The 16065-nt window shown below is 36.4% G+C and overlaps 1 protein-coding gene across 1 annotated transcript; it reads left to right on the top strand.

Moving 5' to 3' along the window:
* Positions 1-3562: 3562 nt before the first annotated feature.
* Positions 3563-6830, top strand: LOC104601926 (putative auxin efflux carrier component 1c). Its single transcript, XM_010265458.3, has 6 exons — positions 3563-5142; positions 5250-5496; positions 5580-5665; positions 5947-6104; positions 6300-6376; positions 6485-6830. Exons 1-6 carry the CDS (start codon positions 3948-3950, stop codon positions 6549-6551), a joined length of 1830 nt encoding a protein of 609 aa, XP_010263760.1. The 5' UTR covers positions 3563-3947; the 3' UTR covers positions 6552-6830.
* The last annotated feature ends 9235 nt before the right edge of the window (positions 6831-16065 follow it).

Below are 16065 nucleotides of genomic sequence, written 5' to 3'. Positions count from 1 at the left end.
ACTTTTTCTATTCGCTTTCTTTCTTTGGGCTAAATCTTGACTATATAAACTGCTTACATGCCCCTGTAATTGTTTATTAATTGTTAATACATTGAATTAGATTTAGCTTAATATTTAGGGTGATGACTCTAAACTTAGCAATTCAGAGTAGAGTAAAGCAAAGAATGAGACAGCAGCCTCATATGCATATAAAAAGTATGAACAATTAATATTCTAGCTAAAAATTTGGACTAAGGTACATTTTTAGATTATTAATTTAACGAGGGACAAATATAAATATTGTTTGCTTTGTATCTAATTATATATCTTAGTTCGAAAGTGGAATATGTCAATTAGTTGTTTTCCGATTTCTCAAGGACAAATTTGTCAGAAATAACACATTAAATACCATTTTATTTATTAGTGTAATAATTGATTTTCCTCATAATTTTGTCTTATAGTTTCTCCCTCAAAGTATGGTAAATTAAAAACTACATTATTTGCAATCATGGTTTAAAGTATCGATATGTATTAGTTTTTGAACCCTCAAAGTTAGGAGATTTGGGCATTGTCAAGGGTAATATATCCTTCTTAGAGATGTTCTGGGCCATCTGGCTCAATTTCTGAAACTAAAAAAAAATAGTATTACTCCTTCGAATTGCTCCTTGAACCTTGTTTGCAGTATCTTCCCGTTGTTTAGATTTTGAAACTTCACTTTTTTTATTTATTTAAAAAAAAGTTGAAAAGGACTGTAGGCCTTGCATGCAGATGGAGCAATTATATTGTATAGAAATATGTTTTGCAGGCACCTCAGGCTGTCAATATTGCACTCATAGCTTTATACTATTGCACCCCTGGAGCAGGGTGCAACACTCTGAAGTCTGAAATCCCGCAAGTGAAACAGTCACAGCTCACAGTCTATGGTGGGAAAAGCAGAAAATTATTTTCTTTAAATTATCACCATATTGGATAATTTGATTGAGAAGCTCGCATTGTAGAAAGTAAAAATTGGGTTGGAAAATGGCAAGGGAAACTGGAGGAGTCGAGTAGGTAGCACCAACCACTCCTCTGATGGGCATTTCGTGGATGAACATGTGAAAATGACAATGTAACAGGAACACTTTGGTCAATAATGGTGTCTGTTGTATTGTCCTTTTTCAAGGTTGATGCCCTGCCTGCTCTACTAACACTCCCCAATTGGAACTAATCAAACAAAGTTGATGAGGAAATCAGTGCGGAACTCGAATATCAAATTAAACTAATCACAACCATGAGAGAGAGAGAGAGCTCTTACATTCTGCTATTCTAGAGAAGAGGGCCAGTGATTCACTGTGTGCAATTAAGCTTAAACTTAATTAATTAGTGTTGTTTTAATCGAGCCCTGACATACTAACAGTCTGAAAATATATATCACCACCGCTAAACATTCTAGGCTCCACCTCACTTACCATGAATCAGATGTCTGTAGACACACTAGACAAGTATATCAGACTTGATCAGATGGTTAGGATCAGGGAAGGTAGAGAAATCTGAGTAGTAGGACCCACCCACTTGCTCATAGTGTGATACATGATGAAGCCCACAAATATAAGGCCCAATCTTGTCGTCCACCCATCCTGATTAAAAAAGAAAAAAAAAAAAAAAAAAACAAAGAAGAAGAAAAGAGGGAAGGGAGAACAACACTTACTGAACTTGGTCTTCCTCTCTATAAATCGGCAGTACACTATACAACTGCACGCGTAAGGAATATGGATTATTCCCACAAAGAGAATCTAAATATGAAATGATGATCCTAAGCCAAAAGTGTGAATTTCCAGACTCTCAAACTAAAAATCTTCTCATAATTAAGGAATTCAGCCAACGAAAGAGACATATCCTTTGCTTTGATTTTTTTTCTTTCCTTTTTATTGGTCGCTCCCAATTTCCATGTTCCACCCATCTTTTTTTTTTAATTATAAAAAAAAGGGAGGAATTTCACTATGGGCGGCCAATCGGGTCGGGTTAAAATAACTGTTCCAGGGAGCAGGGGACCTCTTGGGTTTGGACTCTGGAGTCACAGTTGCTTAACTTAGGGCTGTTCATAACAAGATCCAAACCGACCAAACCGATTAACCCGGTCTGATCCAATCTGAGTTGGCTAGTTTTTTTTAGTATCGGTCGGTTTTGGGTTACAAAAAATATAAACCGATGGTTCGATTCGGTTTCAGTTTTCATGTGTGAGCCAAAACCGAACCGACCCGAACTGAACCGACTTAGATATATATTTATATAATATATTTCAGATATTATATATATATATATCTGATATATTTCAGTTTTAATATATATTTCATATATATATTTGTGGATATATATATATATATATTATATTTCAGCTTTATTTCAGAAATATACATATTATATATAAAATTTCTGATATATAAAATATTAGTTTTAATCCATCAAATCATTTTTTATTTTCAGGCATCCAACCTTTGCTTTCTTAGACTTGAATCCTTTACCATTCACACCGAGAGAATCATTCACAAAATCGACCCAACCCGATTCAAACTAACCAGGTCGATTTTACTTAGTACTAGGTTGATTTCGGTTTCATTTCTAGGTAAACTGACCAGGTCGACCTGTGAACAGCCCTAACTTAACTGTGGATTGCCATGTTATCTTGTATATTGGTTGGTTGGTTGGATTAGGATTAAATATATCTAAGGGAGTTGAATAACGGCTGAAGTGGTTGGGCTGAATGGCTTATTGTGTTAAATGGAAAAATATGTAAGGGTTTAACAATTAAGTCAACATTAATTCTCTTAAGCAGCTTAGAACCTACTTAATGAGTTGGTGTCTTATCAACTGAAAGTAAGAAGTCATTCAGTTTATTAGCCACTTCAACTGTTATGAAACAAAGGAGAGCGATTCTTTTTCATGGTAGATAAGAATGCCACTTGGATACATGATGACATGGCTTTAATATCTATCATGGAAGGAGCTTACGACCATTCCCTCTTTTTAAAAAAAGAAAAGAAAAAAAAAGAAAATTAAGCATGCCTTGATGACATAGATATATATGAGATAATACTTTTAGCCATTAGATTCATGTATTTACTGCTTGCTCTAAAGTCTAAATGGAATTATTCTCCACCATCCAAGTGTATAGAGAAAATTAAATATATGATTGGAATGATATTTGAATAAAAATCCTGCAGATTTTGGTTCACAATATCTGCATCATAGGAGCCATTAATGGTGGGTCTTGATCGATCGATCCTCCAAACATGGGACAATTAACAAGATTTGGAACTCCAAATTGCTTTATGAGTCTTGGGCTCTTAAACCCCAAAATTTTTTCCTTCGCTAGCGAGTATAACGCAACAACTGAAGGCAGAAAAGCTTAGAAATCGGGTGAATGGTGCTAAATAGCCCGAATCCAAAGAGCAGTGGCCTCTGCGGGTAGACATATATGTCGGGTCAAGAATTGCCACCCCAGAAATCAATCAGAGGAAAAAAATAATAAAAGAAAAAGCAATCTTACCAAAATAAAGGAAAAAAGTGGTCTTAGAAAGCTTAAAAGCTCCTTAACAAGGACCTCACATACACCAAATAGAGAGAGAGAGAGAAACTCTTCTTCAGAAGAGCATTAAAGTAAAAGAAAAAGGAGATAGACATAGACAATAGAGATCTCTGGTTTGGAGACTGACGAGCTTATGTGCAACTCTCAAAGCTAGCTAGCTTGAGTTGTATAGACTATAGGCAATAGAGAGTGAGGGAGCGAGCTCAGAGATGAGTCAGTTTGCTACACAAAAATAACGAAAACACATGCTCCTCGATCGATGCCATAAACACTTCTCCTTTCTCTCCATATCTCCAATTTTTTTCGTCCTCCCCTTTCCTCGTTATCTCCTCCTCCACCTCACTTTCTAGTTGGTTAGTTAGGTTCGTTAAAGAGTAAGTTAAAGACTTGAGCTCTAGCCAAGATGATTAATTTATCAGATTTCTACCATGTCATGACTGCTATGGTTCCACTCTACGTGGCCATGATCTTAGCCTATGGCTCCGTCAAATGGTGGAAAATCTTCTCCCCCGACCAATGTTCCGGCATCAACCGCTTCGTCGCCCTCTTCGCCGTCCCACTTCTCTCCTTCCACTTCATCTCCACCAACGATCCTTACGCCATGAACTTCCGCTTCATCGCAGCTGATACGCTTCAGAAGCTCATCGTCCTAGGCATCTTGGCCGTGTGGACCAACTTCAGCAAGCGGGGTTGCTTGGAATGGACCATCACGCTCTTCTCTCTGTCCTCTCTCCCAAACACCCTCGTCATGGGTATTCCTTTGCTTAAAGGGATGTATGGAGAGTTCTCGGGGAGTTTGATGGTTCAAATCGTTGTGCTTCAATGCATTATCTGGTACACTTTAATGCTGTTCATGTTTGAGTACAGAGGGGCTAAGATGTTGATCAGCGAGCAGTTCCCAGATACCGCTGGTTCTATTGTGTCCATCGCTGTTGATTCCGATGTGATGTCGTTGGATGGCCGGGAACCCCTGGAGACCCAGGCGGAGATTAAGGAGGACGGGAAGCTTCATGTTACTGTAAGGAAGTCCAATGCTTCCAGGTCGGAGATTTTCTCCAGACGATCTCAAGGGTTGTCGTCGACGACGCCCAGGCCTTCTAATTTAACAAATGCGGAGATATACTCTCTGCAGTCATCCAGGAATCCAACCCCAAGAGGCTCTAGTTTCAATCATACGGATTTCTATTCAATGGTCGCCGGTGGCCGGAACTCCAATTTCGGAGCTTCGGATGCTTATGGGCTTGGGGCGTCGAGGGGTCCGACGCCGAGGCCGTCTAATTACGAAGAAGATAACAAGGCCAGGTTCCATTACCATGCATCAGGTGGGACACATTACCCGGCTCCGAATCCGGGGATGTTCTCTCCTACTTCGAAACCGGTCCCCAACACTACTACTACTACTACTACAGCCACTGCTACTGCTGCTAAAAGGACTAATGGCCAAGTGCAGCAGAAAACGGAAGATGGGACAAGAGATCTTCATATGTTCGTTTGGAGCTCAAGTGCTTCTCCAGTCTCAGATGTCTTCGGGGGCCAAGAATATGGTGTTGCAGACCAGACTGTAAAAGAAGTTAGAATGGCTGTTTCTCCTGGAAAAGGTGCTCAACTTTGCCTTTTCTTTCCTATGTAGTTAATGGGTTCTGTTTATATTTAATATTTTATTTTTCATTTTTAACTTCTATTTTTGATGATTCTAATTATTCAGTGGAGGGTCGCAGAGAGAACCAAGAGGAGTACTTGGAGAGAGATGATTTCAGCTTTGGAAACAGAGGGGTAGCAGATACAGAGATGAACGATGAAGGCCACAAAATGGGTACCACGAAAGCCAAAAGCTTGCCTCCTGCAAGTGTCATGACCAGGCTTATTCTCATCATGGTTTGGAGGAAACTCATCCGAAACCCAAATACATACTCCAGCTTAATCGGCCTCACTTGGTCTCTTATTTCATTCAGGTATACAAATTAATCAAGGTTTTTGATGATTTGTGGGCTAATCAGCAAATGAAATTCGTTTTTATGCTGTTGGGTTGTTGCAGGTGGCACGTTGAGATGCCTGCTATAATAGCAAAGTCCATCTCCATACTGTCAGATGCAGGCCTTGGCATGGCCATGTTCAGTCTTGGTCAGTACTTCCATGGTTCCTTTCAAACAACACTCACGGCCCAAGAAATTCTCTCTCTGAATCTCTCCTTTTTGTGCTTTGTTTACTCTTTTATAAATCTCTTTATTTTACAATATCATGTATAAATAAAGGAAAGTTCAAAAACTCTCTCTCTCTCACACACACAACACATAAGTGGTCCTCATGATAACTGTCTCATGTTGATGATGAAAGGTCTCCTTATAATAGTACTGTGTTGAATGTTGCTCGACTGTGGTTGATGGGTATGTCATTTTTTGCAGGTCTGTTCATGGCTTTGCAGCCGAGGATCATAGCATGTGGGAATTCTATAGCAGCTTTTGCCATGGCTGTGAGATTCCTTACAGGTCCAGCTGTCATGGCAGCAGCTTCCATTGCTGTTGGGCTGAGGGGCGTTCTCTTACACGTCGCCATTGTACAGGTAACTTACTTCTCTTCCCCCAGTTCTGCCTCCTCTTCGTCTGACACTTCGAATCTAACTTCAAAATCGAAATAAAAGAAACCCAAAAGGGAAAAAATAATTCTCTCTCTCTCTACAGACATACACACACACAAGAATCTGTACATGTTTTAACGTATCTGGTGTTTGGATGTCAAAAAAACAATAAAAAAACAGGCTGCACTTCCCCAAGGAATTGTCCCGTTTGTCTTCGCCAAGGAATACAACGTACATCCTGATATTCTCAGCACTGCGTAAGTATTCTATCAAATTGATTAAATTTCTTCTCTTGCAGTTCCTCTGTTTCGTTTCCATGGTGTTTCAAGCTTTCAACTAATCTCAAGATGTCATTGGGATTGCAGTGTTATTTTTGGGATGCTGATTGCATTACCTATCACGTTGGTTTACTACATCCTATTGGGTCTGTGACTGTGAATAAATAAATTCATCAAGTCGTCGCCAACCAAGTGAATTACGCCACCGGGAATGAGGAATGCAGATAGAAGAGATCGAGCGGCGAGGGTCTGAGATATATATGGATCTTATGGGTGGCCGGGGAGGGGGACATCTATGGATCATGTTTGGATGAATTAATTCTCTTTTTTATTAAATTTGTAAAATCATATCTGTAGTCAAGTTAAATCTTGTTGGGTTCATTACTATCATAACCTTTCACTTCTCATCCAAGAACTAGTTGATACAAGCTAGCAGTGATTGATACAAGGTAGAAAAAAGAGTGCCAATGAGAGAGAGAGAGAGAGAGAGAGAGGGAGGGAAAGGCAGTGATTGATGATGAGCTATATCTGAATTTTACATTAAAAAAGAGAGTGTGTTGGTCAAGAGAGGATGATGGGTTTCTTGTTTTGATAATATTTGATTCAACTTTGTTTCCTTTGTATTACTTTAGAGGGAAATTTCATTAATGCTATCTTGTCCGGTTCCTTAAAGCAAAATGGTAACGTTAGCTGATAAATATGGAGGGACCTTCATGTGGTGAGACTTGAGAGCTTTAGAATGTAGGTGGTGAGGTGGGGGCCCCTCCATTAGAAGGAAGCAATTAAGGAGCCCTTTGAATTTGATGCCGACTCCTCTCTCTCTCTCTCTCTCACGTATTAGCTAGGCGACAGCCCTTCTCTCTGGTCGCTCTCTGATTTAGAATTTTCTCTTACAGGCACCCCCATGTCCATGGATCTTCTTCTTTTAATTTACTATATAAGCTGCACTTATATTGTGCTATGAATCAGCCCTTACAATTAATTAATCTGCACAAAAGCTGTCTATGGTTATTGAAGTAATTTAATTGATGAGATAGTGAGATACATAGCCATCAGCCATGAATAAGTTAACTTCATCAATATTACTTGGCTCAGTTCAGTGTATGAGATCTTGAGGCAAGTAGTAGTTACCTTAATTAGTGGCTCAGCCGAGTCAGTCAAGTTGACTTGCGAGTAGAAAATAGTACTTAATTAAATAAAAAAAGATAATTAAGTAAAATAAAAGGAATTAAATACCAGACAAAAATCAGAGTACAAGAATGGAAATAGTACTTATATACAAAATTTAATTAGAAGAAAGAGTCAACTCAGGTGAGTTACTTGAGTCTTGAACACACTGGAACTAGATCAGAGCAATAGGCCGGACAAGTTTGAATGACAAAGTTTGTTGCCATGTGGCAAACTCCGGGACAAACTAAGAAGCATGGTAAGTTTCCTAGCGCCTTGCTTGTCTCCTTGCATGTATCGACATTCTTTCCACCTTCTGGAATATATACTTTTGGTCTATCATCTTATAACAGTTATCTGTTTCCAGTGACTAATATCAATCTTTCGCACTAAAACCGCATTATTTTAATTTGCATCTCTATTCCAGCATTATAAGAGAGCTTATTGCATTAATTCAGCTACACTATAGAATGGGTTTTAATTCCAAGGAAGGCGCGTAGATGTGCAACTCAGTACCCAACACTGAGCAGATCGAGAGGCACCAACAGAAAATATAATAGCTAGAAATCCTTGCACACAAATCTGGGTTCATTGTTCTCCTTTGGCTGAAGCAATATAATGCTTTCTGATTGTCCTAAGTCCTAACCATGCATCTTAACATGAACTTGGATGGTTGATGGACTCATTGGGATATGATCCATCACCGGTTAGCTTCTGTCCCATCATTTACTACAACAAGAAGGACCAAAAAGGAACATAAAAAAGGTGACTCAGAGATAAGAGAAAGAGAATTATGATGGCCATTGCAGCTGCAGACAAGAGAATACTCCCAATACACAATTCCCAAATATATTATGACATCATTGAAAAGGATTTGTACTCCCTACTCAGAGCTGACTTACGACACCAAGAATAATACAAAGATTTGAGCAAATTGCATATCATCAACGCCTGTCATAGAATGGCTGTAGTAGTGGGCCTAATCTCCATTATCATATAGTAGGTGATGAGCATAGCATATATATCAAGTACATATATAGAACCGTGCCTCTGTTTCTTCCCCATTTCATTACTCTCTGGGTCTATCGATCACTTGGTTTAATTTGATGATGAGTTACAACTCATACATACATGCTTTTGGCTTGTAATGCAGAGTAATTATCTGAGAAGTTATTCTTTATGATAGCACCAAAGCCATTAATGTTGTCAACCTCAATCACACCCATAATGGCTTCGGCATCGGCACTTTAATCAGTGTTGGATGCATGTGTTTACCATGGATATATACCCCCTGGCCTTACAAGTTGATAGCCAGAATTGAACCTAAACCTAGCTTTCATGTCAATTGCATAGAACTAATTAATTAAAGCCTTGGCCCATGGGAATATAATATTTGAACGAACGATATTGATCGATGCATAAAAAAAAAATTGGATGGATGTCCGGCCTCCTGCTAGCTAGTCCTAGAGCACTTGACAGTGGTATATATGAGCAGCAGTGGGTGATTGTGATATCAAGTTAATTTCCATTTTGTGATAAAATTCAAGGTATATATAATTTATGCACATTGAAAATATAGCCCTTTACAATCACAATTCACAAAAAGCTTCTGAATATGGCCACGAGCTAGCTTTGTGTTTCCCCGTCCCCATGGAATTCATTAGTCTATTTATTATTAAACACTGTAACAACAATAAAGATGGCATGTGATATGTTGCTTTATAACAGCTGCAGGTTTGTTTATTTGAACTATGGTCTCATTTCTTTTGTGGCCGGTAACATGTTCGGATTCCTGGGGAAACCTTAGAATTACAGTATTCGTTTGGACAATTAATTAGTTATCTAGGTAACCAATTCTTTCTGAAAAAAATATTTTCTATGGACCCACTGACCTATAGCGGCAGCTGAACATAGGGTTCTTGCAATCCGTGGAACCCACTGACTTACTTGCTCATCTTTACAGGAAAAGGAACGAGGCCTCTATGTTACAGCAATTTCCATAGACTGCACCATAGATTTTGCCTTTTTTTTTATAAAAAAATTAATGGTCATTTATCAAAATATGTATGTTACAAATATATATATATATATATACAAAGCTCAGATCTTTTTAATACGAAACTTCTTTTCTTTTACTTTAAGCACATCTAAAATCTAAATACAAAACTGCTTTCATTATTAAATTAACAAACTTTTAATGATTTTTCATATTTCCTATCAGCATCAACTGAAACTTATGCTCATTAAGGAGGTATGTAGGTAGAATGTGGGTTTTATGTATGCCTGTCTTTGATGGATTACAACAATATTAATGGAATATATTTCTTAGCATATAATTTATATATATATATATATGTATAATTATGTTGTAGTTTAGGTGATCTGAGCACAACTCACACAATCAATATGAATAAAGAAAAGAATATATAGAAAATTAGAAAGCCACGTCAAACAGATTATATTTATATAGTTTAGCAAACTTGCCTATATATCCACAGGAGAATTATATTAAATTTTTCTCGATCACTAGACAAAGAATAGGTACAAGAAATAAAATAGATTCTCTTTCGCAGAAGTATATTACAGGAAGGCTGTTCAACACACATAGGTTGAAAATTGAAAGATGGTTCAGGTTTAAATCTATTAGGAGCTGACTATGGTCCAAATTGATGGCTAGAAGAAGGTGGAACGTAGTTTTTTTTGTGAACATTTTATTTCAAGCTATATTGGCAAACACCTTGTCACGTCTCTACCTCACAGTCACAATCCACTTTGTTTATTCGACCAGATGGAATGATGGAATGGGAGCCCACATAGCCAAGGTCCATAAGCCCAAATGCATGTATCAAAGTCTTTAAGGGTAATGGGATCTTTGTATTCCTTGCTTCTATAAAAATTTTGTAATTCTCCACTAAAGCTTGATCCAACAAATCTCATATTAAAGAATGTACAAGGATGTATTCTGAAGATAGGGATTCTTTTCTCTTTAAGGAACCTTATCTTTTCTATAAAAGGGGCATATACACCTTCCTTTACAATAAATGAAAGTCCATAATTTGACTTTGTTGTGGTTTGAAAGGTAAATCTGTTAACCTGATCATGGTTAGTGTGTCCCTTTTCTCTTGGTTATAAGTGAAACTCCAATTAGAAAACTAAAACCCTATAGTGAAAGTCTCTTAGTTATCATTTTTATGGTCTCTCTTTCTCTCTCTCTCTCTTCTTTGTGCCCCACCATTACAGCTTCATCAAGCTCTTGCAAATTCTTCAAGTTGAAGTTCATGCATGCTTTCATAAAATCTGATTCAATTGGGAATATATATATATATATATATTCAATTGTCAGTTATCAGTAAGGCCACATGAAAGGCTATAGCCTAAACCCTAATTTCTCTAGCTAGAAAATTAATCAAACTGTTAAAGTGTTGTGCTAGTGGCTTATCTACCAAACTAATAGTCTACGAATCTATATAGGGGGAATGGGAATGTTTTATCATACCAATCATTTAAGAAATCCTGCACACCACTTCTTAGCAAATAACTTGTGGAGTATCAATAAAGGGAGACTACTAGTTTTTTTTTTTTTGGTATTTAGTCGTACGCCTGAATCCCATAGGGGCCATAACTCTCCTTTTTTTTTAGAATTGCACAGCAACACAAATAAACCTATTCCAAATTCATGGTAGCGGGACTCGAATTCCACATTTCCACTGAAACAATGTGTAGCTAATGTACCAATTGAGCCACCCCTCAGTTTAGGGAGATTACCATTTGGTATAACATGTTCTGCTGGATGATGATTGGATTTATTTTGTCAACTTTATCAATGGCATAATTTTTAACCAATTAATCCTTTCTTCCGATGATAATTTTTGTTGAGCATCCTATCCCGTAACACATGGGATAAACCTATGGCGGTTTTAAATTTTAAATTATTGTTTATATTTATCCTATCTTTATTTTCTATTGTATCTTATCCAAGAGAAGAGTCTCTCTCCTTGTAAACTTCTAACTTCTGTAACAATTATAAATACATTGTAATGGATCACTCAAAGTGAGTAAAACCAATTCAATTCAACTTGTGTTCGTTCAATTTTTAACAGATCCTAATTAGTCCATCACATAGATGAATGGGAATTGGGCCCCATGAGTTGAAGACTTTGAATCCATCTTAGCATTACCAGATTGTTCTAGATTGAATTCGATATAAATAGATCCAAATTCGATTCAATAATATTCAAATTCAAATCAAATTTTATTCATTTATTGGCTTTATATTTGAGAAGGATCAGGTATTAGTTTGGATATTGAATACCATTAATGAATTAAACTAAAAGCAATCGAAATATTTATATTTTGATAGTGTAAACTAAACTGACTTTAAAATTGTGTTATTAGGAATATAAGATGAGTTCAAAATAACTTCCGTGAGACTTGAACTATGACACTTTACAACAATCAAACAAACTCTACTAATAGACAAATTAAAAATGCCCAACAGTAAGGTTCGTATTTTCTTTGCTGATCAAGTTCCTGATTTTGTGAATTTGATGTTATTTTAGTCTTATTTTCATATTTAAATTAGATAGGCTCTGAATGTGCAAAGTTTAATACATAATAAAAAAAACATAGACATTGTCATAATATAAAAAAAATAATTAATTTATCAATCTAAGAAAGATACAAGAAATATTCTTTCTTTTTTTATGGGAATGAAGGGCTAGCTCTTTTAACAAAAATTGAAGTTTGATGGAAGGTTAGGTTGTACATGAAAGGACATATAAAGATTTATAAAGATATTTAATTAGAGAAGAAAAAGAAAAATAGTTGACCAAACAAAGGCATATAAAGAAATAAGGGGATTTTATAAGAGAAAAGAGGCATTTAATCAAAAGTATCTCACGTCTTGTCTTCACTATAATGCTCATATGCATGGTTTTCAAAACCGGATTGGACCAGACGGTCAGACCGAAAAAACCGGGAATCAGTCAGGTCCGTTTTCCCCCCAAAATCGTTGATTTTGGTCAATGAACCGCTGAACCCGATGGTTGATTGTTCGAACTATTTGAACGATCGAACCGTTTGACCTAGTAACGGGACCCCTGACCGATTCAGTTTTAAAAACTATGCCCATATATACTTGCTTTGGCTTTATATCCACACCACCAAGTGAAAAATATAGGCCCTGTTTGGTGCATCTTTCAAAACATAACAATCTAGTACTTGCTGTTAATAGTTGTTAACCAACCAGTCATTAAGTGACATTTGAAAAAGACACAAATACACTTCAAGTGTCATCTAATTTTCTTTATCCACCATCAAAATATTGACAAAAAATTAGTAGTCTCAAATCCTTGCCTCTTCTATTCAAGAAAGTTGGGGTTACCAGAATGCCCACTCAAACGTGACCCCAACTTATTTGAATGGAAAAGACAAAGATTTGGGACTGTTAATTTTTTCTCAACACTTAGATGACTGATAAAGAAAATCAAATAACACTTGAAGGGAATTTGTGTCTTTTTCAAATGCCACTTAATGGTTGATTAACAGCTAGTTAACGACAGTTACTGGTTTGTCACATTTTAAAAGTTTGGGTACTAAATTGTCGCATTTTAAAGTTTGGAGACCAAAGTGACACTAGGCCCAAAATACAGGGCACTAATCTGGAATTTTTCCTTTTTTTTTTTAAGTTAAGTAATATAATATTGGTTGCTAAAAGTTTTAGCATTTTAATACCAAACTTGCCGTCTCTCTCTCTCTCTCAAAAAAAAAAAAAAAAAACTTGCCTTAGAAAAAGGGTTTAATATGGTGATGTAGTAAAGTTTTTTTTGGTTTCATCATTTTTTTTTGAAGTCCCAACTAAAGCATAGTTACAATACTATTATTTTCTATAAGTAATATAATATTGGTTGCTAAAAGTATTAGCATTTTAATACCAAACTTTCCGTCTCTCTCGAAAAAAAACAAACTTGACTTAGAAAATGGTTTAATATGGTTATGTAATCAAGGTTTTTGGTTTCATCATTTCCTATTGATGGAGAGGGTAGGAAGAAGTATGCATGGCAATTTTCACCCTACCTAGCAGGTTCCCACCCCTATCTGCCTCCATAAGACATTTATTTTTGGTTTTAAAAATAGATTCTGGGGTAGAGATGGATTTTGAGATTTTACACCCCGATCCTCTCCTACCTGTATATTGAATTTACTACAATCACCCTAGTGCTAATATATTATTTGTTGAATTTAATGTTTGAATCTTATGTTTTGAATTTTATGTGAAGAATAATTGATAATTTATGTATTTTCTATAGTTTTAAATAAATAATTGGAAACTTTGATATCTTTCAAAAAAGTTGGAAATTTTGATGTTTGTTCAAATTATTTTGACTTCTACGAGTTTTGGGGATGAGGTGGGAAGGGTCTATAATTTAAAAAACCCTCCCTGAACTTGAACCATCCCCATTTCCATCCTTACTACGTACGAACAAGCATGAAGACATTTGAGCCCAAAGTTAACAAATTGGCCATTTAGAATATTCCTTGGTCTTTCAATCTTATTCCTTCCCCTAATATAAGGCAAAGTCATCCTTCAAATTAAACAAGCAAGCAAGCTACATCGTCCTTCACCCTTCACCTTGAGCTGAATGTATTGGCATGCATACTCAATACGAAGGGTGATATATCTTGTGCTTGTATTTGTTTATCTTCATTGAGAAAATTAAAAGGGGGAAACAAGAACAAGGGTGGGGCAACAAGTGTTTAAGGATTGAAGATGAAGGTGTGGGCCGGGTTGGACCAACACCATCAAGTTTAGTTGGTAAGAGAACGGTTTCGATAGCACCTATTAAGTCTATCTAGTTGATGTAATCAGTTTTGTTCACATGCGTGAAGACCAATTGTTTAATGGATTCGAACTCTCAAGGTGGTTGCCTTGAGGACAGGACGTAGGTCTAGGAAGCGCTGAATCTATATAAATCTTGACATCATTACTTCAACATTGTTCAGGTTTTAACTGAACATTTAATCGTTTTAGTAGTTAATTAATCTTTGCGCGCATTAGGCGGTGTTCATTATCGTGTTCATCTCGTGGACGGTATAGTTTCGGTCTCATTCACGGGATGAACACCTGTTCTATTGGCTGTGGATGGAATCGGTCTCATCCATACCCCAAATTCTTATCCATGCAAAAACTCGTGCTTAGGGGCCCGTTCATACTCTATTTTTTATCCCTTGTTTCATACTCTCCTTGAAAGGCTGAAACCCTGTTGTCTATTTCGCACTTTAATATTTTTGTCAATAAAATATTAATTGTTTTACTTAATTATTATTATTATTTTTTTTAATTTTAATATTTCTATCAATAAAATAATATTTTTAAATATTTAAAATATATTTATTAAAATTTTAATTATTTTACTATTGTTTTTATAAAAAAATAATATTTATTGGTTAATATTAATTCATTGATGCATTTTTCAATATATTTATCATATAAAATGCAAAAATTAGATATTTATGATTAATTGTGTAGATCAAGGTTTTCAAACCGTCATTGACCCGAACGGTCAGACCGTTCAACCTATGAACCATCCAGGAAAGCGGTTCCATTTGACCCCAAACTCGGTTTTTGGCAAAAAACCGTTGAAAAAGTCAACAACCCATTGATTCGAGAGGTCGAACCATCGGCCCCGTTCAATAGTTTTTGATTGTTTTTTATTTTTTTAATTTGTTTGTCAAAGCGGGCTGCCCGTTCAAACCAGATAGTCGAACTGTTGACTCGGAAACCGGTGGCCAAAACGGTTTCATTTCTGAGCCATTTTTTAAGGGGATGTTTGGAACCGTGGCCATTTTTCAAAAAAACGGTGTCACATCGGATCCACATAGGTGTTTCAACAAACGCCAATGTATATCATTGTTTGGTTAATCCGATTATTAAAAAATCGGGCATGCCTAAAAAATCGGGACCCCACCGATGCATGAAACGCCACAATTTCCCCCAACGGTTGACTGATGTGTATCCTATGTGGTGCTTACCTGTCAGAACATACATGAAAAACGATGATGAAAATAACCTTAACAAACAACATAGTATTGCTTATTGCCTACGTGGAAGAAGCATTTTTTTTTGTAAAAAACAGGTCTTGAAAGCATGGGCGTTTTTTCTTGAAAATCGGTCCCAAAAAGCACCCACGCTTCCAAACACTAAAACATTGGTGTAAATCATTGAAAAATATATATGAGATACATGGAATCAAACTCGTCCATTCCACACAATTTGTCCATAATTCAGAATAGTTATGAACTGTGGTGTGATGTGAATTGATTCCTGCCACAAGATGTGGTATGAACCAGTTCACATCCACCAAATTTTTATCCACACTACAAAACAACCATGAATGATTGATTTATCATTTGCGTGCACAAAATGTTTCAATAATTGATAAAGTTTCTTATCTGAAGATCATTGTGATGAATCATGACTTTTCAATGTTGTTTTAAACGTT

This window comes from Nelumbo nucifera, chromosome 3, assembly GCF_055504915.1.
Source record: "Nelumbo nucifera cultivar China Antique chromosome 3, China Antique-T2T, whole genome shotgun sequence".
Lineage (NCBI taxonomy): Eukaryota > Viridiplantae > Streptophyta > Magnoliopsida > Proteales > Nelumbonaceae > Nelumbo > Nelumbo nucifera.
This window is presented reverse-complemented; position numbering and strand designations above follow the sequence as displayed.